The sequence below is a fragment of the Ostrinia nubilalis genome, chromosome 14, assembly GCF_963855985.1.
Source record: "Ostrinia nubilalis chromosome 14, ilOstNubi1.1, whole genome shotgun sequence".
In the NCBI taxonomy this organism is placed as follows: Eukaryota; Metazoa; Arthropoda; class Insecta; order Lepidoptera; family Crambidae; genus Ostrinia; species Ostrinia nubilalis.
Window position 1 is genome coordinate 8,414,592 of NC_087101.1, and position 26,720 is coordinate 8,441,311.

The following is a 26,720-nucleotide window of genomic DNA, read 5'->3' on the forward strand; positions in this document are numbered from 1 at the left end:
ATTCATTACTTCAAGTGGGGAATTTGTTTTCGATAAACGAGCTGGCAAATCCCAAAAGGTATTAGAAGAGTTTGTAAAGATGCCGATTGTTTATGCTCTACTTTGAAATGATAAGCATGACTAACAGAAATAATTTGTGGAATTTGTTTGTTTATTGCTCATTAATGATTAATTTGTATTTTAACTTCAAGATAAAGATAATTAGTTATACTTAACTTAAGTACAAACAGTAACAGTAAGTTGCCAATAAGTGGCTGGCTACCTACCTAATGTTACAACATACAAAAACACAAGTCCATTCGATGTTGTACTGATTTAATAATTTTATTCAACGTATACTATAGTCTTAAAATTATAATTATTATCTTTTCACAGAAATTACTCAAACAATTCTGCGAAGTGTGCAATCATATTATATCTAATATCAATGTAATTATTTAATACCCGCTTACTGCAATCGCGAATAAAACAAGCACTTAATCGCTGCTAGAACCTGCTTCATTATAAAGTGATAATATCAAAAGTATCAAAACTTTGCCGCCGCAGATATTAAAAGCTGTTCACACTCCGCAATGAGTGGCAATGATTTCGTGATCGAAGGCGGGTCCAAGCTAGTGCCGCCTCTCGCGGCGCGCGTAACGGTGACGGCGCACTAGCGCTGCGGAATTTGCTCGAACTAACAGAATTATTTTAGAATGAAGTTTTGAATTTGAGTGTTTTTAAAAATTAAAAAAATGAAGTTCATTTGTTTGTTTCTAAATTATTACCTACAGCTAGGTCTTCTCAGCCTTCATATTTAAAAAATAAACTGTCTTGCCTGAATTATTTATGAATGAAATAAGCTGTAAAAAGTTAGCGTTCAAATAATATTTTATACAAAACAGAAAAGTAAGCACTTGCTCGTAATCAAATAAAAACATCGTTCATAAAAAACAAAACCGCAAAAAACCAACCATGATATAACTAGGCCAACAACAATTTACAAGAATAGTTTATTTCAACGAAAACCCATTTAGTTTTCACAACGGAAGCGGTCGCGACCGCAACTTTATCATTCGGACGTCACGTGGTACAAACACGAAGCTGCGATATTTTGCAACGAGTGGAAAAACGATAACGTTATCAAATAAAAATGCTCGTTTACGCGAAATGAGTGAACAACCTTGACCGCTGGGATTCTGATACGATTGATTGACCAGGAAACTCTCGCTTAAAACTATGTACTATGTATGTTAATTGGGCCACTTTTTTAAGCAATTTTAAGCGCCCTAGAGTTAGTTTATGTTTTACGGTTTAAATGACAAAACTTGATATTCATAAATAATAATTTATAAGTAATACTCTATACATATAGCTAGAGTCCAATCTACATCATCTACAATATTTTCGATTTGACTACCCAATCCTTAATTGCATTCTTGCATTCTATCTATCCAATTTTGACAACATAAATATACCAAGAGTAGGCTGGAAAGACTTGTTTGCAACCGGACCTTATTACCTAAATTGTGTAGTTATTGTTAATAATTAAATAACTACGGTTTACCTGAAAAACGTCATTGCGAAACGGGAAGCGGTTGCAACCGCATTGTTTCTGCAGGAGCGATTGTGCACTTCCCGTCCGCTGGCTACAATTATTACAAAAATAACGATAACTCAAGGTAATATTGAAATAAGTACATAACTTCCTTCTATAACGCATTTTAATTGAAATTATAGTTGCGAAAAAAACGTCCGCGACAAAACATTTACCTAGTAGAGTTAAGATTATTAAAACCATAGAAACCGTAGCCGCATGGTTTAGAAAGGAAAATTAGGCATCCATCTACATTACACGAAATTGACACTTACTACAAACACTGGAACGGCACGGTCTTATACCTAGTAAACAATATCTTGGGGAGATGACTGATGATGGGGCTTTCTAAATCTAAAGGCAGTTGAAAAGGTGAAGTCTGGGAACGTAAAATGCTCTAATCTTAGTCCAGCGGTTGCTTACCGGGTATCTACTATCTAGTCTATCGAATCAGCCGGCCCGTTACCTTTGAGCTATTTTAACTTAAATATAATTATAGTTGCATAGTATAACCCATTGTAACGTGTTTTCATTGTTGTTACAGGCTACTACCAGCCCGCGGGCCCGCTCATCAAGGAGAGCGGCGCGGACGCCGAGCGCGCGCTGGCCCGCTACCACCCGCCGCCGCATTACCACGCGCCGCACCCTTCCGTGAGTACCACCATCGTTATTCGGGACTATTCTCATCTCCGTTTCCCACCGCTGCAACTCTTAGTAGCCAGGATCTATAGCTCGACCGCCAATCGCATCATCAGTTCAAATCAGATCAGTGACAACATCGAGATCTCTAATTTACCACAGCCAAAAAGATTTGAACTTCAACTACACTCCCCACGCTGGCTAGACGAGTTTAAATGGCAGGATGTCGTAAGATTATTGCCAGCTAATTAAGGCAGCTTAACGCCATCGTACTTGAGTCAACTGAGATTTAAGATATTGTTTATGAGCTGTCAAAACGCAAATCTTGTAGATTGTAGAATTTGTGTTAATATTTTACAGGCAGACAAGTTGTACAGATCAATCCCAAAATATTTTCGATTACAAGATTTTTTCGAATGATATCCGCAGTGACGACCATGCATTTAAGAACTGAAAGGTCTTTATGAACAAATTAAGTAGGTACTATTGAATTGGCCAAAGCATAACGTTAAATACTTATAGGATTAGTAAAGGTAGGTCAGAGGTTGCGAAAGTCGGGAGTTACCAAATACAGAAAATGGTAAAGGTGAACCTAGACCTAGACAGAATTTACCTTCTATATTGGTATTGTTTAAACCTCGTTCAGAGAGTTTGATTGTCTGGTAACCGTATATCACATGAAATGGTTGTTCGCAGGTGCTACAGCAATACGGCGCCCCGTACTATCCGGCGGCAGAACTATGCTACGGCCGGTACTACAGGCCTTCGGGACCATACCACATGCCGCCTCCACAGCCCGATGCTCCAGTAAGTCCCACTTCTTTCGTACTTCATCATCATCATCATCATCATTTCAGCCATAGGACGTCCACTGCTGAACATAGGCCTCCACCAATGATTTCCACAATGGCCACGGCCACAGTGGCAACCTGCCTCCTGCTACCTTTATGAGGTCATCAGTCCACCTTTTCACGCTGCGCGCGTCTTTCGTACTTACATTAATTAAGTGAATACTTAAAAATTATAAACTCACTTGATGTTGGTATCAGTTCGCTGACATAAGATCTAAAGAATATGAGCTCTACCGATAGCGAAACGTTAGTAATTTCTCATTTATGACCGCAGCTATATTTATCAAATCCTATAACCCTATAGATTATTTTTTAAGTTGTATGTTGAAAATTCTTCCCGCCAATATTTTATCGCTTTACAAAATATAAATGCTCCATATCATACCTGAATCTTGGCTTCTAACTAACTAATCGCATGTAATTTGTCAACTAAGAAATGAGTAATCGCTAACTGTTTACCGATGGTAGGGTAGACTCGATTGAATAATCGCCCCAGGCGCAAATCTGAAGGGGCGGGATGTCTGCCGATTCCCCTGAGTGCGCAATTTTCAGGGGGTCTATCCTTTTAATTTTGTCGACAAATTGGTGGAAATCGACACTAAAATCAGTTAGCAGATTGCAAAGTGGTTTGAAATGTGCCTAACACACGCAATTTGGAAAGTGCTTGCCGATTTGTTTATTAGCCAAGCAAAATTTTCGTTAATCGTATTGGAAACTTAAGCCATAGATTTCATTAGATGATTTTCCCGTACCTAATACGCCTCTCACTTTATACTCTAGCTAACGGACTGTCACTGTCTGTGGTTTATGTTCCACTAGAACATTTTGTTAAACTTGTAGGTACTTTATGTGTTGTTATTAATTAACTAATTGTTATTGTTTTTTTACAGATGGTAGGGGTAGGCAGCGAACCTTATCCCCCGCCACAATACTATGGTACTCCCCCATGTTACCAACACTCGCCGCAAAGGATACCATACGTAGGTCAGTAATCACATCATCCTACTCTTTTACCTACACGTGGTAAAGTATTTGTTTTATTTCCACAACCAATATTTTTCTGAGCTAATATACACACATTTTTTCTTTCGAGCTGATTGATCCAATAAATAATTCTTTTACCAAACAAAAGGCGACTACAAATCACATTCATCGAGGAACAAATAAACAATTTTCACGTTAGTTTACTTTATTACGATCACAGAGCAACGTTAATTATATTTGGAAATATTTATTACCCGTTAATTGAAATATAACATCAATTAAGTGCGGATATTTATCCTGGCAATAGCAATTATTCCCGAACATATGGACAATTCACAATGGAGCTACTTAAATAGCTCCCTCCCACGGTCCATCGGTGCGCAGGCGATCTATTTGCGCTGGCTAATGACGACCTATTTTGGCCTAGCAGACACAACACAAAAGGCGAATCTACTATTAATATCTGACTGACACATTCTTCCTTCCGCAACAATAGTCTCGGAGCCGGCACCATATATGGCTTGTAGCTTAATCATGAAGATTTGTATCGTTATCATATCGATCTAACGCAGTCCATAAATTGTATCACACATCCGACATGATTCGACATCGTAATTGTTATATCCATTTACGAAATTGTAGAGCTTCTGACCACGATTGATCAACCGTTTAATCGTTAAATAACATACGGTAGACTGGTAGACTGAGATAGTTCGATATTCCAATAGGTCAAGGATGGCTTTCACGGTCGGTTGAATCTGAACAATATCCTGCAATTATCCTGTAGGCAAGGATGCACTGCGCAATATTTCGCAATACATGTATCACCCTCGGCATAAATGATTCACTCGCTGTGCACCTATCTATGCTCCATTAAAGTAATTATAGTTACTCGTTCTGTCGACGCGACAACGTGTGGATGCATTTAGCCGCGTGTTACTGCTGATCTATTGGCAATCTTCAGACTGTGCTTATTTATAAAGCAATAATTATATCGCCGGATAAAGTGTATAATTAAACTACTGATTAGATAACGTTCGGTTGAATAACGAAATATCTACGCAATTAAAATCATGCTTATTGTCACGCAAACCTTTCATTCAATCGATGTTTAAGGTCACGGTGAAAATTGTTTGTTAGCTAAATAAAGCCTGAAAAAATTCCGTACGCTAGCGCTATCTATCCAATTCCTAATCAACTCGACCTACATGTGAATTAGTAGGGTTGCAGGAAATTTATTGTCGCAGGTCAGAAAGCTAATGAATAATGTAGACTCGAGGCTTTCTAGCATTTATCACTGTGTTTAACTGATTTTATTATGCAATTATGTTTTTCCGTGCGACTGAATTTTAAATTAGGTATTACAATTCTAGTATCATAGTGTTTTTTTTTATTTTTTATTGCGATGCCCATCGCATGTATTACTTAAAAAAACTTGATTTGTTTCAGAATATCGCGGATGCCCGTGCCCACTAAACGCGTGTCCAAAAAACGTCCTTATTGGGCCCGCTACTGGTAAAGCCCCAGCTGGTGGCGGCCCGGACGTCCCTTCGGCCCTCGCGCCGCCCGGGGGCGCCTTCCGAGCGAAGGTGCGGGCGTGCGCCCTCGACGCTGTCGCTGACACACACGGCAGCGGGAAGGTAACACATCTAAAGCCTGGTTCATGAGCACGTAGGATCCCGTCCAATGACCCCAAGCTGCCCATCCTTGTCACTCGCACGTAATTATGTTGCTGTCGCGCTCGCACACTTACTGCGGGCGCGCGTCGCACAGTCGCGACAGCAATATAATTACGCGCGAGCGATAAGGATGGGTAGCTTGGGGTCATTGGACGGGATTCTACGTGCTCATGGACCAGGCTTTACCTACATAATTTAATTATTATGACTGTCCAAACTTGTACTTATATGCCTTGATTTCTGTGCTTGCGTAAATAATACTCTAATCTATTTCCATTTATTCCACTAGTAAGAGAAACTGATTAAGGGAGAGGATCAGAGGATCTACAGAGTACTGGACTAACCCAGTCGTTTCTTCCAGGACCCTCCGCTGGAGTCAGAACCACCGGCCGCAGCTGACGCTCCACACCCCTGTCCGCTACCAGCTATCGGAGGCGCATCACCCAAGCGCGAACTGTACGACGTCCGCGACAACCTCCGTCTGGTGGGGGACATCCCGGGCCCCGCTGAGCCAATTGGCCCGCCCTCCCCTGCGAGGGGCTCAGCGGGGGCCTGCGCTCCCCAGCCGCCCCCCGCGGCTCCCAGGCGGGCCCGCCTAGGCAAGGACATGGCGCGGAAATCTCTTGCCGGCGACGACACCGGACTACTCCTCTCCGCACCCCAAGCTCCCCTGCTGGTCCACAGCAGCGACGCCGATGATGACGTCATGGCGATCTCACCCCCAGTCTGCGCTCCCATTGATCTCTCCTCCTCCGATGAACGATCCACCCCTCTAGTTGACGTCAAAAAAGAAAACGAGGGCCCCACTAACGCGCTATTGCGTAAAACCGACGCTCTCGCTCTCAGAGAACACAACTGCACAGCAGTCTCTGAACAAAACATGGACGTCACGGATTCCGCGAAAGCAGTCAAAAGGCGATATTCCAGGCCGAAGCTGGAAATAGACATGAAGGATACGCAACTGGAGGATGGTTGCAAAACGAATTGCATCGGGGAACACGTGAAATTGCAAAAGCGCAGAAAAGTATCAGGGGAACAGACTGACGTTCGATTGGAAACTATAACGAAGGAGCCTAAGAAGAAAACGTCGCCGGCTAAAAGAGTGCCTAAAACACCGTCGACAGAAAAGAAACCGCTCAAAAGAAAACTGGAGAGCGTGGCGGCCGGATCACGGGCAAAGAAGGCACTCGTTGAGACAGCCAACGAAGACCCGCGCCTAAAGAATGTAGCCGCTGTCCCCGAAGACCTTGCGGCCCCTAAGCCGAAAACTAAGAGTGCATTGCTGCTGGATAACCTCATCAGAAAGAACAGCATCGACAGGCCTGACGCGAAGGGCTTGTCCGAGAGAAATCTGAATCCGGCGGAGCTGTTCCTCTCGCCCGACGAGAACGTCGCTCAGAGTTGCGCGAAGAAAACCAACATCAACAACAACGTCGTGGACAGCGCCAACGCGCCCGTCAACGGCGTGCGGCCCAACACCATCGCCGCCGTCAGCCAGCTCATAGGGAAGAAGCTCGCGTACAAAAACCCCTGCAAAGTCGAGAAGATCGACTCGAAGATAACGCACAACCTCAAATCAGTATTAAAAACGCCCACCGTGAAGTCGTCGGAGGACGACTGCAAACCCTCAGAGAGGCGGTCGTCCGAGGACTGCGTAGTGGTTCCGGAGAAGAGCGAGGAGGCGGTTAAGGATGTCGAAGTGTCGAAGGAGGATAAAGTCGAAGCGGAGAAGCCAAAAGCGAAGGCGGTTTTGAAGACGGACGCCGAAGAATCTCAGAAGCGGAGCGAGGTGGAGGAGGAGAAGGAAAAAGAGAAGGATAAGGGGAAGGGGAAAAGAAAGGGGAAGGGGGAGTTAAAAGATAAGGTGGTGAAACTGCTGGTGTCAAAGAAGCCGGGGCTGAAGGCTGATGAAGCTGCGTTGGTGGTGGAAGACGCTTGTACGACGAGCGGGTCGGTACGGCGCACGCGGCGCCGGCGCAGCGGGCTGGTGGTGCGGCGCCATCGCCGGCCGCCCGCGCCGCCGCCGCCGCCCGCCAGCGAGCCGCGCGCGCCGCCTCGCTGGAGCAACGGCTGGAGTTTCGACGGCGAACACTACTTGTCCAAAGTCTACCTCAATGTGAGTATCACATAACCTACACTTAATTTTTTCAAATTATGACATTATCGCCAGACTGCTCCAATGGTTAGAGACTTTCTTGATTTGATACAAAGTTATTATACCTAGCGGAATAGGGTAACCTCAGTTAACAAAGAACTGACCGAGCGAGATGTCACTATCAGCAACACTGTGTGATAAAAAGAGATGAGTGATGCCGTTGCCGTCACGTCAAACAGAACCGTTTTTTGCAATTTGAGACAGTAATGAAACGAAGCTCTAATCTCGTTTCAAATAAGTTATGTTGGTGCCCTATGGGTACTCGTATTTGTTAGAGTTCTCGAGCCAACTACGATTACACAGTAGATGCTTATGTTTATTGTCAAGAAATTCCGATTTTAAATAGGACACTCATTATCGTACCCATGCTGGCTGGAATAGTTTCCAACTGATTTCAGTGGTGTAACTAGGTATAGCATCGAGGCTAGTGGCAAATTCTGTGCCCTTGGGGTCCTTTGGGCCCTTGGCGTATCTAGGGTTATTTTACTGACTGGATTAGGTACTAAGTATTGTGGGTTTTCAGAACGACTCGCGCCTGGACCGCACGGCGCGCTGCTGGGCGCGCATGACGCACGCGAGCGGCGACAGCGTGGCGCGCGGCGACTGCGTGCTGCTGCGCGCCTCGCTCGCGCGCGCGCAGCCCTTCGTGGCGCGCGTCGCGAGCCTGTGGCAGAACCCGGACGACGGTGAGTCACTGTCAATACACAGCTGAGATCACGTGAGCGGCGACAGCGTGGCGCGCGGCGACTGCGTGCTGCTGCGCGCCTCGCTCGCGCGCGCGCAGCCCTTCGTGGCGCGCGTCGCGAGCCTGTGGCAGAACCCGGACGACGGTGAGTCACTGTCAATACACAGCTGAGATCACGTGAGCGGCGACAGCGTGGCGCGCGGCGACTGCGTGCTGCTGCGCGCCTCGCTCGCGCGCGCCCAGCCCTTCGTGGCGCGCGTCGCGAGCCTGTGGCAGAACCCGGACGACGGTGAGTCACTGTCAATACACAGCTGAGATCACGTGAGCGGCGACAGCGTGGCGCGCGGCGACTGCGTGCTGCTGCGCGCCTCGCTCGCGCGCGCCCAGCCCTTCGTGGCGCGCGTCGCGAGCCTGTGGCAGAACCCGGACGACGGTGAGTCACTGTCAATACACAGCTGAGATCACGTGAGCGGCGACAGCGTGGCGCGCGGCGACTGCGTGCTGCTGCGGGCCTCGCTCGCGCGCGCGCAGCCCTTCGTGGCGCGCGTCGCGAGCCTGTGGCAGAACCCGGACGACGGTGAGTCACTAAATCATGTGTAGTAGGTAGTTGACACACAGCTGAGATCACGTGAGCGGCGACAGCGTGGCGCGCGGCGACTGCGTGCTGCTGCGCGCCTCGCTCGCGCGCGCGCAGCCCTTCGTGGCGCGCGTGGCGAGTCTGTGGCAGAACCCGGACGACGGTGAGTCACTAAATCATGTGTAGTAGGTAGTTGATACACAGCTGAGATCACGCGAGCGGCGACAGCGTGGCGCGCGGCGACTGCGTGCTGCTGCGCGCCTCACTCGCGCGCGCGCAGCCCTTCGTGGCGCGCGTCGCGAGTCTGTGGCAGAACCCCGACGACGGTGAGGCACTACACAGTGTTTAAAGCCCGGTCTGTGAGCACGTAGAATTTTGTCCAATGACCCCAAGCTACCCATCCTTATCGCTCGCGCGTAATTATGTTGCTGTCGCGCTCGCGCACTCACTGCGGGCGCCCGTCGCACAGTCGCGACAGCAATAAAATTACGCGCGAGCGATAAGGATGGGTAGCTTGGGGTCATTGGACAAAATTCTACGTGCTCACAGACCGGGCTTTAGTCGAAAGCCTCCTAGCGGAGCGTCGTCGCAGGCGCATTTCACTGGGAGGAGCTGTCAGCGCGGCACCGGCAGGAGTAGTCGTGTACCGGCTCTCGCTTGATATCCCGTATGATTTCAAAAATAGGGCTTTGTTTCAATAATTTTCTCCTTGGTCCTTTTCTTATGGACAACGCAGGACCGGTCGTTAAGGAAATCCTTAAAGGCATTTGGCCAACAGTGGAGTAGTGAACGAATTTTCTTCTTGGTCTCTTCCTCGCACCTCGTTAGGTCTGCGCTGGCTCTTAACGTTAGACGAGTTTTAAAGACATAGCAAAAAGTTTATACAGATTACCAGATGAAAGACATAGCAAGAAGATTTTACATATGACACAAACTAACAGTCCCTTATCCCTTCCAGGCGAGATGATGGTGTCCCTTGTGTGGTACTACCGGCCGGAACACACGGAGCACGGGCGGCAGGCGGTGGACGCGCCCGACGAGGTGTTCGCGTCCCGCCACCGCGACGCCAACTCCGTCGCCTGTATTGAGGACAAGTGCTACGTGCTCACCTTCAACGAGTACTGTCGGTGAGTCCACGTTACAACCACCAATATACCAGCTGTATCACTCTCGTCAAAGTCTCATCCGAGATCTCTCGCCCTGACTCATCCAAATGTCTCGCGAGACAGCTCATATGCCAACACGGGAGCGATAGTGAGACATCCCGAGAGGTGGCGAGAGCTCCCCTGTACACTCTTAGCCTGTCTCGTGGGCTCTCTGCGATTGAGTACAGCCGGCATAAATTAAGAAACTCATAAAAAGGTGTCATATCTATTAAGTTAACGAATGACGTCATATTGCTTAACAAAATGTATTGCGAGAAATGCGTTTTGACAGTTCATAACAAGTATGGTCAACATATTGGTAGCGGCAATATTCCTATTTTGTTGGTGCCAGCAACATCATTGTCCAATGTTTTAGTTGGAAGAACGCAATTTTATGCACGTATCATTGCGCTTGGGCACATTCCGTAGTATAGGCATAACTAAGTATTACCACAGAATAATAATCTATTACACAGAAAGTAGAAGTAACGTTCATATTCACAAGCACTAAAAACAAGCATAACTAACGTTCTTTTAATAATGTTACAGATACAGAAAACGGCTAAAAGCAGCCGAGGAGGGCCTGACGATCGCGCCGTCGATCGTGCCGCCGCTGCCGGCCGCCGACTACAACCCGGCGCTGGCCCCCAACGACGTCAGGCTGCCCCCCTCCGTGTCCCCCGAGCTCGTTCTCTTCTGCCGCAAGGTCTACGACTTCCGATCCAAGAAGATCCACGTCCCCAACAAATGAACCCGGCCCCGGGACCCCTGGATCAAGTCGACAGCCCTCCGGCCGAGCCGAACCGTGGGTGCATTTTTATAAGTAATTTCTAAGAACGAACACCAAAGTTACGTTACGGAGTTTTCTTTGCCGGCGGCGGCCGTGTAGTGTCCCCCACTTAGTACAAAGCGACGGTCCGGCGCAACGTAGATGTGTGACCCGCGCCATTTATGTCAGTATCGTTGTGTTTAGTGATCGCCGATTGGTCGTTACTTTGCTTGTGTCGTGATTGCAGTAGATATTCCTTTAATGTATATTAAACAGTGATTTGCTGTATTCGATTGATTTTATGATGAATATTTTTTATCAAAGGATGCCTTTTATAATGTGTAAGTAGTTGTAAGTGAATCATGATCGACGATAGACTCATGATTGTGGTAATAGCGATATATTTCCTTTTGCTTCGGGACGTAACTTGTCCCAATTTGTCTCATTTTGGTAGCATTAATATTGAAATGGTGTGAGTGCCAGATGTCTGTAACATTAACTTGTATGGCTGGTACGATTTTGTTTTACGATTAAGTTTCTTTTTGGCTATTTTAAAAAAGCATTTATTTAACAATTTACTTTTAATTGTTATAACTGTTATAAAAGTAGAGTCTATATTAAATTATTCTTTTATTATTTAAGAAAATGAAACAAAATCGTCATTGTGAATAGTGTCTGTGCAGGCCAGTTGAGGCGTGCATTACAATCATACCGTGTTCACTTCTTATACAAAAGTGAGCACCGTATTACCACAAAAGATACAACAGCCATTTGACGTAAATATATAGTCAAAATAATTTCATCACAAAAATTTTAACTAAAATCTTGATGCTCACTTTTGCCATCACTTCTACCGTGGTGGTGAATATACAAGTATTATGAATCCCATACTGTAAAATGCATTTGAGCCGTTTGTCAGCAGTAGACTTATTTTGTATGAACTGGCTAAGCTTAGCCTGTATTTGTAATGAAGATAATAAAACCATGCCTTTAAAGGAATTGATTTATCGATTGCATTTTGGCTTCGATCATTCAAATTGGTTTACTGAATTCGCAAGAGCTCTCAGTACTTTTACAAAAAGACTGATTTTGCAGAAGTGAAATATTTGTTGTTTTGTCCAGTACCTGTGTCAATTCCGGATCTTACCACATTGCGATTATTTTCCATTGCGTCAGCCAACATAAAAATAAACAAGTGGGATCATTGTAACATATTTGAATGTAATATTAGTGCATAGATGTAACAAAAACACTTTGAATGCAAAGAGATATATTGTATGAATGTCATAGTGAAATCTCTTTATCATTAGAAACATAATTTTTAAGTAGTGCGGATTTATGAAATAAAGATTTATTATATTAACGTTGTGATTCCCGCGTGGATGTTTGTAAAGGGCATTTATACGTTTGCAATTTGTACCTATCTCATTCTGTCTTCACTATTTCTTACAATGTATCTCTCAATTAGGTTCGTCTGTCCTTCGGTTGATGTATATTAAATTATGTTGTACATAGAACTCTTATTTTTGTGAGTAGGTCTTGATAATGTTAATAAATTATTGTTCTTGCCAGTGAGATCATTATCCTAATAAGAAGGCATCTGAAACGGCTAGATGTTTATTTCGAATGCTCCTGCGTTCGATGGGAACTGATATTTACATTCCTCCTACAATCTTAATATGTAACATTGCGTGCATTTCTATGAGAGCACACGTTTAATACGGTACGGGATGGTGAAAAACTCAATATATCCATACAAAGTACCCCATCTTGATACTGTATTATGCAGCAATGAAAAAGTTAAATAAAGAACGAAGTTTTAAAACCACCAAAGCCGTTTACAACGCTATTAAAATAACTACTATCATCACAATCTCACTGGTTGTCTATTCCAAAGCTTTCTTTATCTATTCTTTTTTCGTTGCTTGATGCCAAAAATTTAGCTGCAAAAATTCTATTATTCAGTAAAGATACAAATTTCCTTCTATTTAGGTTACACGGATGGCAGCGGAGTTTGCGCATGATTTACCAACTGTTCTATATTTATTCAATAGGGATTTTGAGACCATAAACATTAAATTCCAAAGATGTTATCTTCAAAAGAAAAAATGAAAATGTTTATTTTCAAAATCATGTTAGTAAATACTATTCTTTAGCCAATTGACAAAAAAGTGACGACACCCTAATAATTTTTTGAAGTCAACTGGCACATCATTCTGGTTTCTTAAAGTTTTTGTACTTACATAAAAAAAAATGTTTTGATTCTAAAATACTGTTTTGACTATTTGGGCGCCTTCAAATTAGAGGCGTGAAGAAGAAGCGTTGCAGTGGCGCCACTGTGGCTACGTCTCTAATTTGAAGGTACCCTAAGTGTCCATTGATTGGTGATGTCAACGTGCCTATTGTTGTAAGAAAGCCCTAACATTGAAATAATGATCATATTTTATGTTGAGACCTCGATAAGGCACTTTTAGACAAAGGTGAAAATGGACGGCCACCGATGTTGGACTTTGAAACAACCATAGTCAGATTAGAGAAACAAGAATTTCATTAAATACCGACTTGAATAAATATTTTGATTCCATTTATCGTGTTACCTGTGCGCAGATTACGCTGACATTGCTACTCATTATCTATTAATTATTAGAATTAATGAGTGAATTCCATAATAATAATGTTACTATAAGTGAGCTCTCCCTTGCTTGTAGCTGTTTTTTTTAATAAACCTGTTACCTTAAATGGAATTTACCTCATTAATCACGTTTTTTTAGTCAAATGATTTTTAGGATAGGTTTACTAATAAGAAAAAAAAATACCTTGTTTTTATTATTTATTTTGTTTCAATGGAAATTATATAGGTATATTTTTATTATTGTAACCTACATAGTTATGTTGGCTGTAATTTAATATTGATGTAATTAATATATGTATTTTTATTTCAAAATGTCTTTTATTAAAGTAGAAGCGATACCCTGCCTTCAAAATAACAACAACTGATTCAACAGTAAATATCGATTATTTATTTACTAACACGTCCAAGCATAAGTATACAACTTTATAATACACTTTCAAAGTGAATACCTACATAAGTATTCAAAATAGTCAAAACCCACATACATCGACATACAACATACATCAATTTATTACAAAGATTATACACAATGGTAAAAACCTTCGGATATAAAGTAGTATGTCATGCACGCAACAGCATCAATACCTACTTATCAATCGATCCGAATATTGTAACAGATAAATACTATACACAGGGTGATCTTTCCCTGTAAATTTTAAACATAGGCCAACCAATACTGCTACGTTTCTATACATTACTAATAGTATATTATAAACATGTTATCTGAAGCTTACTGAACGAGCAGCGTGTGGTGGGGCAAATCGGTGGCAGTCGCTTGTACGAGTAAAATAAATATCATCTGTCACAAAAAGTTGGAATATTAATTTATTAATTGAAGAAGAAAGAAAGAAGAAACAACAAACTGATAAAGCGCCGAGGGGCGTAGATACGCTTCGATTCAAATTCAGTGATGTAGATGGCGTTACCATATGCGAGAAAAATACAGACTGTAAGGTAGTTGGCAAAAGTTTAGAATCTAATCAATGTTATCTAAACTTTAGATAACATTGATTTCAGGAGATCATTCTTCTGAGTTTAAAACTGGTGAAACTTTAGTGAATTATTTTAAAGAATCGAAGTAGTAATCAGTGCGAAAAAGAAAAAATAAGGAGAAATTACTTGCATTTCCGAAAAAGATAACGAGTTCCGGGCAGTGGGTGTTTGGACTTCAATAGTTTTTGCCGACTTCACATCCTGTATTTATGAAGTACGTTGATTCGAGAACATAGAAACGACCTGTGCATGCATACAACTACTGCATGCTGAACTAACTAAAAATAACTATTTACGATCACAAATATCACGTAAAAGCTATTGCTTGACCAATTTAGCTACATACACAGAGCAGACCTAAATAAAACATTCATTATAAACTTTGCTAAAATAATCATACCTCAATAGTTTCATCTGACAGAACAATCATGTTATAACGAAATGGGTTTTGTTACTGAAAGTTAGGTAAAAAAAATATGTCCACCGCTGCGTGGAGCGAATTCCGTGGACCGATGACGTACGACTGTTTGTGGGCGAACGTAAAAATCCTCTACGTTGCCCGAGGGATGTATCACCCTCGGAATCAGCTACACACGCAGCGTAGAAGACCTTTATCGACTATATTCGAAATATGCAATCTCAACTTGATGATACCCTTGTGTTTCAGGTTTTCACAATTATTTCACCATTCGTTCTTACATACATTTTAAGATACCTATAAATGCTAACTTTGCGCTCCTGCTTTATTACAAACAAAAATTAAAAATCAGAAATAATAAATAAAATAAGTAATAATGTTTTTATAAGCACGTGTGTGTGATGTTACCGACTTAATTTCATAATCTTTGTTCTCACTCTACACATAGTACTAATAAGATACCTTTGATAAAATAGTTGCAGTAATGTAAATAATGCTAACAAAAATTCAGCATCATTATGAAGCTCCTAATTAAATTAATAACCATACATGAATGAAAAGGGTTACCCAAAAATGCTATGTTGTCTACAGGATCAAAGGTGTAATTTTGAGTTTTTTTTTAATACCACTTTCTTGGCAAAAATAATTTACTACCACTCTAGAAAAGCAGTGGCTTTTGCTCACACAACATTTTAGGGTACCCTTAACTGTCTATTATTGTTAAGTTAGTGTGCACTGTGAATGCAAGCTGACATTGAAAAAAGGCCACTTAAAGAAGAAGTCTCTCACAGGAATGTTTTATAAACCAATTCTAACTCATAGATTCCATTCTTGACCTTGGCAATTTGAGGGTTAATTACATTACATTCCATAAATAGTACCGTGTAATATTTAAATGGTTTTTACTAATTAGATTAGGCAATGATTCACTCTGACTACACTGACAATTGTTAAAGAAAGACAGAGGAATGATTCAGATGTTTCTATAACTTTCTGTTATAAAGACAACAATCTGATTAGTTTTTTTGTATATTTAAGTAAGAATTCAAGTTTGTTAAATTTATGTTCCTCTTGTATTAATACTTCACCATTGTATAACAGTTGCCAAGCAATCTCTGACCCATACAATACTTTCAGTCATTGCCATCATACATTTGATTACTTTACAAATTAGCACAGTAATAACATTTAACTATTAGCATTACATTCAAAGTTAATGCTTGATAAAATAGTCTTATCAAAATATAGGTCCACCACTCTAGCATTTGGAAAAATATAATAACATAAATGTAACCTAAGCATTAACAAGTTATATAACTTTGAATAATTCACATTACCATACAATATCATTGTAATACATTAAATCTAAAAACTAAATAATGTGGCTAAATATTATAATTTCAAGTAAAAAAAATGTGTATAACTATCCCATACAGGTTATAATTATGTTCATTTATGTATGGACATATTGAATCACACCTATGCAAGCTAATATGGTTCATGAAACACACAGATTAACAAGGTACATAGAACATTTTTCCTATTTTAAATTCCTCTTGCCGTAACAGTTATGGCCATTCTCAATAAGGAATTACATAAATTCCTCAGAAATTACAACAGCTGTTTGTTTTGCGAGCCGTTTTATAAAACAATTTGCTGTGCATAGTCAAGCTCTCGGATTTTGCAACCATATCATCCAATTTCTCTCCCCTCTCCAAAACAGCTTTTATTGTGTCGTGTAATATGATCTTTGTCTCATCCAACTCATTCTGTATTTTAGTTAATGCATCAGCTTCTTTGGGGTTCTGATATCTAGTTAAATGTTGGGGCAAGATTGGGAAGTCCACTGTAGCTTCATTGGCAGTCGGCCAATTACTAGCGGGTACTGCAGCACTAAATTCATCGAGAATTTTTGTAATCAAAGTATGGGCCACTCGGTTTGGGTACTCGTGGTCTGATATAAGCACACCAGCAAGGTTGTCTGCCCTCACATACACATGTAACATGTATTCTCCTTCTTTGAATGATTGCCTGGAAGCTTGCTGTGTTCTTTCTACCATAGTTTTGCTGACAAACATCATAAACTCTTGCACAGAACTTCTCTGAAAGAAACTGAAACTTTGCAAATCATAGGCAGATTTGAGCAGTGTCCCACTGTTAACTCCTTTGTAAAGAACTAAGATCGCATACAGTTTCACCATCTTGAACTTAAGTGGAGGTGTTCAGAATCTGAAAGTTCAATTCAAAAAGGTAATTAATGAAGAGTCAATAATTAAATGCCACATCTAAAGAAATATATTGTTCAATAAAAATACAAAACGGTAATTGAATATTTTGTGGCACTAGGTTAAGTATTACATTGGTACTTCAAAAATAAGTAAGGTGTAGCAATAAAGTGCTTAGCAGGTATTTTAGTGAGTATTTAATAATATAATATTATTCTGTGTAATTTAAAATTACAATTTCGGATTGTTTCTGAAATTGACATTTTCGCTGAATATTCTTGCAATGTATTTTATTTCTGTGAATCTTAGGGATGATACAAAAATTGCATTAAAAGTGAAAGCTTTGTTGAATGAAAGTGACTAATCCTCATGACCAAACATCTGTTTTATTTACAATAATATTGACATATACTCACGTATTTATAAGCTTGTTACAGGGAAATATTAAATAAATTATTATTTGTGCAAATTATTAATACAATAATTAAATAATTTCGTAAATTCTAAATTGAAGCTGACTTGGCTAGAGCTACGCAGAAGAAACGTCAATGGTCACGTCATGAATGTCAAAATTCTGACAGTGTTTTTTTTCGGTTACGTTCAGAAAAGCATTGCAAGATTGCAACTACATTAAAAAAAATGCTTAAACAATGAAATAGCTCATCATTCACCCCAATTGATTCCTTGCCTTTTGTTTGTTAGCAACATTGTGCTGTACAAAATTTTACGGCCGAAAAGCGCAGAAGGCTTGGTAAAAAACTTGTTGAAAATCATGTTTTCATCAGTAAGTACCTTGATTTACATTGTAGTACAGCATTTGGGGTGAATAGTTAAAAGTAAAACTGCCATCAAGCGTGTGTGCGTGACACAGATATGAATAGATGCAGCATGTGTCAAAAATTGTATGAAGCCATGAAGCTACAGATAAAAATGGAGGCCACACTCCAAATACCTACTTGAAGCACAAACTAAGTATCACTATCTCGCTCTCTGTGGGCAGACTCGCTCTTTCTAAATAAACAAAAAATATAAAATTGCTCAAATTCAATGAAACCAATGTAAAATCTTTATTTCTTGACATAGGTATCATTAAAAATGATAAGTGTAATTACTGGTAAAACGTTTTAGGAAGAAATTACTGTAAAAAATGTGAAAAATGTTTACAATGATCCAATGTCGGAAATCACGAAATAAACACTTACGCGTGGAATCTTATGTCACTTCCAGGACACCACGTACTACCGCAACCACGCACTATAAAATTTTGCACCAATTCTTGTGATAAAACAATGATTATTGCCTGTAAACAATCTCAAACGAAATTAACTGCTTAATAAACAAAATAGTAAACAACCGCCATGATGGGCCGGATTGGGCCGATGTTGCCATCATGGTACCGATTACCCAGGAATTGGGATTGTAATTCCCTGATTCGCCAACACATTAAGCCTAAATGGCCGACAATTTTGTGATTTTTTATTTAACTAGGTAATCTTAGTTTCAAATATTAATTATTTATTTGTTTAACTTCTGATTTGGTTAGTGAATTGGCTATTTCGAAGAATTTACAAGGAGATTTAAATCAGAAGATAGCAATACTACAGTTCACACTAAAAAGAGAGGTAGGGCCGCAGAGAGCGAGATAGATATAAGTAGGTATTTGACTCAAGTTTTTGTTCCAACTCTGCCCTCCATTTTATCTTTAGCTTCATGTATGAAGCCGAGCGTGCCACTTTTTAAACGTCATTAGTGTCATTTTAGCGAATTTTAGTGATTGCCGCAACGTAAAAGTAATCGTATCATCGTACTGCATTTGTAAAGTCATCGAATGATATCTTGTGACTCGATTCGAAAATTAATTAATTCCGATAAAACTGATAATTTGTTAAATACAAAACCAAAAACATCTTTATTTACCTTTTTAAAATAAATTAATTCTTACAAATCGTCAAATCTCGTTATTTTTTTTACCCTACCAGCGTTTCAAGACATAAATTTGTCAAGTGCATGAATACATGCATCAGTGTGTTTCTTATTGTTATGAGTAAGTACGGTTCCTTGGGATCGGTATGAGTGCACCACATACAGGGACCATGGTTTTAACTCTTAAGAGTACATCGCAGGATATGTATTAAAAACAATGCTACTTTACACTTCTTCTACTGCTACTTTATTCTAATTAATTATTTGTTACTTGTGCTGTTAATTACAATTCTCAATCCGTAAATAATTTCTTCTTTCTACCGTGTTCGTACTACTGTCCTCGTAAAATCATCGTAACCGATTGTTGTAATCGGATTACATGAACATCACTCGACCATGTATGTCCATTTGGACATATCGGAATGGCACGCTTTGACGATCAACTTGCTGTATCTACTCTAATCCATATCTGTGTAAAAAAAGAATGAATGAAGTAGCCAAGCGAATGATAGACCGATTATTATTTTAACGATCGGTGCTCAATCTCCAGATTAGTGTTGCCAGTAAAAGATTCATTAATTTTACCGAGAATACCAATTTTTATTATTGAGTCATTCGTTCATCATTCATTCAATAAGAAATCTAATCTATCCACAGATATGGATAGATGCAGCATGTGTCAAAAATTGTATGAAGCCGAGCGTGCCACTTTTTAAACGTCATTAGTGTCATTTTAGCGAATTTTAGTGATTGCCGCAACGTAAAAGTAATCGTATCATCGTACTGCATTTGCAAAGTCATCGAATGATATCGTGTGACTCGATTCGAAAATTAATTAATTCCGATAAAACTGATAATTTGTTAAATACAAAACCAAAAACATCTTTATTTACCTTTTTAAAATAAATTAATTCTTACAAATCGTCAAATCTCGTTATTTTTTTTACCCTACCAGCGTTTCAAGACATAAATTTGTCAAGTGCATGAATACATGCATCAGTGTGTTTCTTATTGTTATGAGTAAGTACGGTTCCTTGGGATCGGTATGAGTGCACCACATACAGGGACCATGGTTTTAACTCTTAAGAGTACATCGCAGGATATGTATTAAAAACAATGCTACTTTACACTTCTTCTACTGCTACTTTATTCTAATTAATTATTTGTTACTTGTGCTGTTAATTACAATTCTCAATCCGTAAATAATTTCTTCTTTCTACCGTGTTCGTACTACTGTCCTCGTAAAATCATCGTAACCGATTGTTGTAATCGGATTACATGAACATCACTCGACCATGTATGTCCATTTGGACATATCGGAATGGCACGCTTTGACGATCAACTTGCTGTATCTACTCTAATCCATATCTGTGGTGCGTGACATTCATGACATTGACAGTAAGCTCCAAAAAAAACCACCACAGAAAAAACAATTTTGTTTGAGTTTTAGTTTTTCTGGTTTGTTTAATATTTTAAAATGTATTTTTATTGATTGTAGATCAGTAAAACTGTTCACAATATTACTTTAATCTCATAAAGTAACAAAGATGTCTGAAAATACTGAAAAAGTGGAAAATGCCGCAGATGCTCGACGACGGATCCTCAACATCGCGGTTTCCACAGTTCTCTTGGAGACTGGCTTTGATTCTGCTGACAAAATGGCATTAGAAACACTAACGGAAATGCTTCAGTGTTGTAAGTTAATCTTTGTTCACAAAATTATCTATTTTGTCATGAAAATACTAGCTAAACTAAGTTTCTCTCTACATAGTTTTTTACATTTCATATTATTCTGTTTCCAGTTCTGACAGAAGTTGGTAACTCAGCAAAAGGATACTGTGAATTAGCTGGGAGAGTTGAGCCAGTTCCTGGTGATGTTGTAATGGCACTTATTAACATGGGTAAGTAGTTTGGGATTAAATTAACATCCAGAACAGGTGGTCAGTAATTATTTAACAACCACGATTCATTTATAAATAATGAACAATATTCTACTCTCGAGAAACATCTGGATTTTACATCTATTTATTTTCGTAGATTTTAATTCGGTACTACAATTTCAGGTATAAGTCTTCAAGGCATAGAACAGTATGCTGCCCGTCCAAATAGACATGTGATTCAGCCACCACAGCAGGCACCTGCCCCAAGAACTCCCGCAATGCTCTCTGCAGGCTCCAAAGCAAAGCCAGCACCGCACATACCCTTCCACTTGCCAGCATTGCCTGATCCTCATGCCTATATTAGGACACCTGTAAGTGGCTCTATAAATGCTTTTTTGGATTATTCCAGAAGTATTCAATTGTATAGCAATAGCACATTATGATTAGATAGTATCTGTTGAAAATTAATATTTGAAATGAATGAAACCATGGATTAATATTTGAAAGTCAATCTTATAACAACTGTATGATAGCAGTGTCTAGCTGGATGTAAAATAATGGGTCTAATATGGTCACATTATTTAATTTTATATTTTTTACTTTCAGACTCATAAACAACCAGTCACAGAATATGAAGCGATTAGGGAAAAAGCAGCATCACAGAAGAGGGACATTGAAAGAGCTTTGACAAAGTTCTTAGCTAAAACCAGCGAGACACACAACTTATTTAATACTGAAGATAATACAGTCTTTCCATGTGAGTATAGAATAAAAAAAACATCACTTAAACAACAATAGAAGTTTAATTGTTATGACTGCTATAGCAGTTCACTGTCATGGAAAGTGTTAAACAACATCAAATTAATTATGAAAGTTTATACAGACACTTTATCTCATACTGCATTTTATTCTTCCAGTGATTGCCTGTAAGCCAACATTTCCAGCATACCTCCCATGCCTATTACCAACAGATCAAGTGTTTGACTTTGATGAGTTGGAATACCACTTCCAAGTAGCTAACCGGACTGAAGATATGCCTACAGAAAAGAAAGGTACGCATTTGTTGAGTATCACACTAATTATATCAATTTGTCTGAAGCAATTGTGGTGATATGCTTCATAAAAGGATACAAACATTATTTTGCTGCTAGACAACCACATTTTTGTCTCCTTTTATGCAGCATTATATGAGCAAAGCTGCATCTAACCACATTTTTGTATATTTGCAGTGATATATCAGCATTACTGACATTTCTAAATGACTGTAATCATTATGAATTTTCTTTCAGATCAATCTGACAATGAAGGTGATAATGGTGGCGATAATGACCCAAATGCATCTCAGTCTGAAAACCAGGATGCAGGACCTTCAAGCCCTGACAGAAGTAAAGCTGGTGGATAGTTATTTAAGTAGACTTCAAATAATGTAAGATATTACAGTAAGGTTTAATAAAAGTATTTTTTATATTTCTAGTATTCATTAAATTGTTATTGTTACTGGAAGAGGATGCCATATGGCATTAAGTTCGTCTTTTACACAATATAATAAAGCAATAGATAAAACCTCATTAGTTAAACTCCCATGTATCAGTGGCATGAAACAGACGCGTGATTTTAACACAAGGCGACTCAGGCCGTGTCCCCATTAGCTAAGCCGCAGACTACACTTTGTCGGCCGATAGTTGAGTCGGGCTGTTAATCAGTATAGTAAGTGCGTACATTACACCGATAAGGTATCGGCCGATTTTTCATACAAATCAAAATCGATCTCACTCAACTATCAGCCAACTAAAAGTCGGTGGTCTGCGCCTAGGCTTATATGGACTGTCCACTTAGAGCGGCATATCGCCTATAGTTCGTTAGATCGAACTCTAATAACGTACCTATTAGCCGCGAAGTGCTAATGTCAGCCAAAATTAGTTTCTAGGGATTTTAAAACAATAGAAACAAAAATATTTATGAAATTGTTGTTTATTTAACCTTAAAAAATAAAAAATCATTTTAGTGACGCAGAGTTGATAACAGGCAATGTCTTGATGCCATCCCTGGTGACAACTGTTACTTGGAAGTTGGGCAGGCTAACAAACAGTCTCTTGTGGACTTCTGTAATGCATTTCTTCAGTATTTCATACGCTTCCTGCTCCGTTGCATCTGAAAATAACAATAAAACATTGAAAGTGTAGGTATAACAATACATTGGATACAGCTTTTTTTTTAAATTTAGTTATGAATTGAAAACAAAATATCTTAGTAATGGTAGACATACATTGAAGGGTCTAGAAAAAATAAAATATTCATGCTGCCCACTGGCCAATTTGAAAATCATTGGGGATTCTCATGTTTAGCAATGGGCGTCCTGTGGCTGAAGTGATGATGACACAATTTATATTTACAAACCTTTCTTGTGATAACGGTCCATAATACTCAAGCTAAGGTACCCGCCGAAGCCATGGCAAGCAAATGGAACCTTCACACTCGATGCTAAGTAGTCCATAAAGTACAGTTCTGGGCCATTCTCCTTGTCGTACCCAGCCATCAGCAAATTGACAAAGTATGGAGTCTGGAATCAAAGATTTTATCTTCAATGTTTCTTTTAAGTATAAAATTATATTCATCTTGACACAGAATCAAGTCAGGAAGTATATTTCCCCTTTTATATTTTTAAATACTCTTATTGGCAAGTCATGATGAAACTTCCAAATCTCAGTATACTTACGCTGCTCCGCAGATATTCAGCGAGATTCCTGCGAGTAAAATTGGCTGCAGCCGTCGGACCCAATTCGTAGCCGTTGCGCATTTTGTACAGCTGAATATTCTTGGCAATATATTCAGCGAACTGAGTGGTGTCCCCAGAATCACCAATTACACCCATCACCAGTCTATCAGAAATCTTAAATATCTTCTCCTCATCTAAAATCAAACAGTATTTTTTAGCAAATTCAATAAAAACCGTAAAAGAAAAGTAGATTCTCGAGTGACTTACCATCTTTCATGACCATAATACTGTGGCTGTTGGTTTGGTCAGCAGCAATCATAACAAAATCATTGCATTGTATACCCAGCAAACATTGTAAGTTGATGTTCGACATTTTTAGCAAAAACTTACAGTAATATCAATCAAAAACTGCAAACAAAATGCGAATTAACCTTTCTTGTACAACAAACTTGTCAACTCATTCCATAGACAAGATTTTTTTATTTTAATAAAAGTAATTACATACTAGTACCAGAGACTTGATAATCATATAGATTGGGCTACTCTAGCCGAAAGAGAGACCACGAGATAGGGCGAGTGGGAGTGTTTCGGGGTGTCTCACTACCGCTCGCTCACTACGACACAAAAAAAAATAAATGTCACTGATTGACATTGACAATCGAAGCAGAAGTGAGGTTATGATGTTGTTGTGACTGAATTTTAGTCTAAAAATGTACAAATAATTACTAAAAAATGATTAAAAAAGTAGCTTTAGGTATATCGGGAGGTGTAGATAGTGCTGTAGCAGCACTTCTTTTAAAAAGAGCAGGTAACTAATTTTAACTTGTAGTTTAAGTATAAATTTAAAATAGTGTGGTTATGTCTGATCTGAAGATAAAACATTGTAATTTCACAGGTTTCCATGTAGAAGGAGTATTTATGAGAAATTGGGATAATAATTATGAAGCCGGTTTTTGTTCTGATGAAAAAGATTTCGAAGATGCAACGTTTGTTTGCCGTAAGCTACAAATACCTCTACATAGGGTTTACTTCATCAAAGAGTACTGGAATGAAGTTTTTACGGTGTTGTTAAACGAGTATCAGACGGGACTGACACCGAATCCCGATATACTGTGCAATAGATACATTAAATTTGATAGCTTTTTCGAACATTGCAGGAATAACTTAGGGGTGGATGCTATAGCAACTGGTCACTATGCTAATACATCCTTCGGCCCTTTCCTTGAACAGTATTCGGAAGATGAAGGTATTGAGTGCTATTTAAAGTTTTTCATATTTTGTTTCTATACTTTTATAAAAAAAAAATTGAAACTGTTATAAAGCAAAAGAATAAGTTAATTTAAATTTCTTTTCAGGTGTAAGATTGTTACAGCCAGCTGACAAGCACAAAGATCAAACTTTTTTCCTATCACAAGTAAAACAATTTTCTTTGAGAAGATGTATGTTTCCCATAGCAAATCTTATGAAAAGTCAGGTTCGGGAGATAGCTAAAGCTGAAGGTCTAATTAATGTGGCTAATAAAAAGGATAGTACTGGGATTTGTTTCATTGGGAAAAAGAGATTTCAGGACTTTATTGAAGAGGTATTAAATTAATGGTTACAGAAAATATGAAGTACCTTAAATTATCTCTTGTAAAATCAGCATGTTTTTCTTTTTACAGTACATTGAAACCAAGAAAGGTTCCTTCATAGATATAGACACGGGACAAGTAGTAGGGCAGCATGGAGGACTACACAAATGGACTGTTGGACAAAGATGCTGTCTAGCTGATCACAAAGATGCTTACTTTGTGTTAAAGAAAGATTTAGAGACAAACAATATTTATGTGGTATGTGGAAATTTTCTGTTGATAAGAAATTAACTTACAAATTATTTATTTCTTTTTAGATTGAGAGTAATTAATAAATTATCAAATTCTAATAGTCATAGAATTTGGATTATATACAGGCCAATATTAATAAATTAAATTAAATATGTAAAAAAAAAACAATAATTTCCTTTTTTTGATTTTTTTGCCCAAGTAGTTTTAAAATCTTTAATTTATTTGTTTCAGGTACCTGGCACAAAACATCCGGCTATATGGAACAATTTGTGCTTCACTGGAGAACCTCATTGGATCCATAGTGAACCCCTAGAATTACAAGACAATAATATCTTTAACTGTTACTTTCGGTTTCAACATACAAAGCCATTGGTTTCCTGTAGAATTGTGAAGAATGCAGAAGGGCTTACTATATTGCTAGGAAGTAATTTGAGAGCTATCACAGAGGGTCAGTTTGGTGTATTGTACAAAGACGGCGAATGTCTTGGTAGTGCAAAAATAAAAAACATATGCCATAATTTAATTAATTTTAAATAATTCTTGTTTTGGTGTGCTGATTGTGCTGTTATTATTCCTACCCAAGTAGGTAAATAGTTAATAAATTGTTAATTTAGTCATAGTTAAATTAAATTTGTTGTTGAACAATTATACTAGTTTTATTTTAGTAGTTTTATATGGTTTTTGCAAGAGTTGTCTAGTTTGTGATGATAAGTTTTTAGATCTTCGACCGGCTTCTGACGCCTGCTCGCGCATCCGTCCGGATTGAAATGTCAGTTAATCAGTTGTAACATAAAAGCAATTACGACTCTAAGAAAAGAACTGTAATTAATTCTTTACGGCCGTGTAAATGCACTCCGACGCGCGCCGGTCAATGGGTATCGTCTCTTAGAATCCTAGATGTAAGTCGAATGAAAATACTAAAATAAATCCTGACTGCGGCAAAGTAATTTAATTCATTAATTATAAGATAAATCACTTTATCAATAAAGGAAAAAAATAAAAATTGAAAACTTGGCCGTATAAGATAGTGCCTTGGCCTACAAAAGGAAC

The 26,720-nt window shown here is 39.2% G+C and overlaps 6 protein-coding genes across 6 annotated transcripts in view; 4 read left to right on the top strand and 2 right to left on the bottom strand.

Moving 5' to 3' along the window:
- The window catches only part of LOC135078318 (uncharacterized), a 295,960-nt gene extending 287,198 nt beyond the window's left edge, over positions 1-8,762 (top strand). The window contains exons 5-10 of the mRNA XM_063972917.1: positions 2,121-2,227; positions 2,912-3,022; positions 3,957-4,050; positions 5,500-5,690; positions 6,091-7,845; positions 8,408-8,762. Of these exons, the coding sequence (XP_063828987.1) occupies positions 2,121-2,227; positions 2,912-3,022; positions 3,957-4,050; positions 5,500-5,690; positions 6,091-7,845; positions 8,408-8,596 (2,447 nt within the window). The 3' untranslated portion in view covers positions 8,597-8,762. The remainder of the gene's footprint in view (positions 1-2,120; positions 2,228-2,911; positions 3,023-3,956; positions 4,051-5,499; positions 5,691-6,090; positions 7,846-8,407) is intronic.
- Positions 8,763-9,229: 467 nt separating this feature from the next.
- On the top strand, positions 9,230-14,004 carry LOC135078088 (bromo adjacent homology domain-containing 1 protein-like). The gene is made up of 3 exons (XM_063972661.1): positions 9,230-9,309; positions 10,105-10,273; positions 10,841-14,004. Exons 2-3 carry the CDS (start codon positions 10,110-10,112, stop codon positions 11,040-11,042), a joined length of 366 nt encoding a protein of 121 aa, XP_063828731.1. The 5' UTR covers positions 9,230-9,309; positions 10,105-10,109; the 3' UTR covers positions 11,043-14,004.
- A 53-nt stretch (positions 14,005-14,057) lies between these two features.
- Positions 14,058-17,879, bottom strand: LOC135078087 (synaptobrevin homolog YKT6). Its single transcript, XM_063972659.1, has 2 exons — positions 17,745-17,879; positions 14,058-17,332 (listed from the first exon to the last, which is right to left on the bottom strand). Exon 2 carries the CDS (start codon positions 17,302-17,304, stop codon positions 16,708-16,710), a length of 597 nt encoding a protein of 198 aa, XP_063828729.1. The 5' UTR covers positions 17,305-17,332; positions 17,745-17,879; the 3' UTR covers positions 14,058-16,707.
- Positions 17,880-20,655: 2,776 nt separating this feature from the next.
- On the top strand, positions 20,656-22,598 carry LOC135077845 (transcription initiation factor TFIID subunit 8). Its single transcript, XM_063972382.1, has 6 exons — positions 20,656-20,946; positions 21,054-21,152; positions 21,315-21,502; positions 21,738-21,888; positions 22,049-22,183; positions 22,421-22,598. The coding sequence occupies exons 1-6, from the start codon at positions 20,799-20,801 to the stop codon at positions 22,531-22,533; spliced, it is 834 nt and encodes a 277-aa protein (XP_063828452.1). The 5' UTR covers positions 20,656-20,798; the 3' UTR covers positions 22,534-22,598.
- Positions 22,599-23,084: 486 nt separating this feature from the next.
- LOC135077846 (proteasome subunit beta type-2) lies at positions 23,085-24,305 on the bottom strand. Its single transcript, XM_063972383.1, has 4 exons — positions 24,115-24,305; positions 23,848-24,041; positions 23,529-23,691; positions 23,085-23,282 (listed from the first exon to the last, which is right to left on the bottom strand). Exons 1-4 carry the CDS (start codon positions 24,218-24,220, stop codon positions 23,128-23,130), a joined length of 618 nt encoding a protein of 205 aa, XP_063828453.1. The 5' UTR covers positions 24,221-24,305; the 3' UTR covers positions 23,085-23,127.
- A 191-nt stretch (positions 24,306-24,496) lies between these two features.
- LOC135077847 (mitochondrial tRNA-specific 2-thiouridylase 1) lies at positions 24,497-26,316 on the top strand. The gene is made up of 5 exons (XM_063972384.1): positions 24,497-24,655; positions 24,743-25,093; positions 25,203-25,429; positions 25,509-25,676; positions 25,902-26,316. The coding sequence occupies exons 1-5, from the start codon at positions 24,580-24,582 to the stop codon at positions 26,205-26,207; spliced, it is 1,128 nt and encodes a 375-aa protein (XP_063828454.1). The 5' UTR covers positions 24,497-24,579; the 3' UTR covers positions 26,208-26,316.
- The last annotated feature ends 404 nt before the right edge of the window (positions 26,317-26,720 follow it).

Coding starts and splice junctions, on each gene's coding strand:
- LOC135077846 (XM_063972383.1), bottom strand. CDS start 24,220: ATGTCGAACATCAACTTACAATGTTTGCTGGGTATACAATGCAATGAT. Junction 24,042..24,114: donor TATTATGGTCATGAAAGATG/GTAAGTCACTCG, acceptor GTTTGATTTTAG/ATGAGGAGAAGATATTTAAG. Junction 23,692..23,847: donor CTGAATATCTGCGGAGCAGC/GTAAGTATACTG, acceptor CTTTGATTCCAG/ACTCCATACTTTGTCAATTT.
- LOC135078087 (XM_063972659.1), bottom strand. CDS start 17,304: ATGGTGAAACTGTATGCGATCTTAGTTCTTTACAAAGGAGTTAACAGT.
- LOC135077847 (XM_063972384.1), top strand. CDS start 24,580: ATGATTAAAAAAGTAGCTTTAGGTATATCGGGAGGTGTAGATAGTGCT. Junction 25,094..25,202: donor ACAGTATTCGGAAGATGAAG/GTATTGAGTGCT, acceptor ATTTCTTTTCAG/GTGTAAGATTGTTACAGCCA. Junction 25,430..25,508: donor TTCAGGACTTTATTGAAGAG/GTATTAAATTAA, acceptor TTCTTTTTACAG/TACATTGAAACCAAGAAAGG.
- LOC135077845 (XM_063972382.1), top strand. CDS start 20,799: ATGTCTGAAAATACTGAAAAAGTGGAAAATGCCGCAGATGCTCGACGA. Junction 21,503..21,737: donor ATGCCTATATTAGGACACCT/GTAAGTGGCTCT, acceptor TTTTACTTTCAG/ACTCATAAACAACCAGTCAC. Junction 22,184..22,420: donor TATGCCTACAGAAAAGAAAG/GTACGCATTTGT, acceptor ATTTTCTTTCAG/ATCAATCTGACAATGAAGGT.
- LOC135078088 (XM_063972661.1), top strand. CDS start 10,110: ATGATGGTGTCCCTTGTGTGGTACTACCGGCCGGAACACACGGAGCAC. Junction 10,274..10,840: donor ACCTTCAACGAGTACTGTCG/GTGAGTCCACGT, acceptor ATAATGTTACAG/ATACAGAAAACGGCTAAAAG.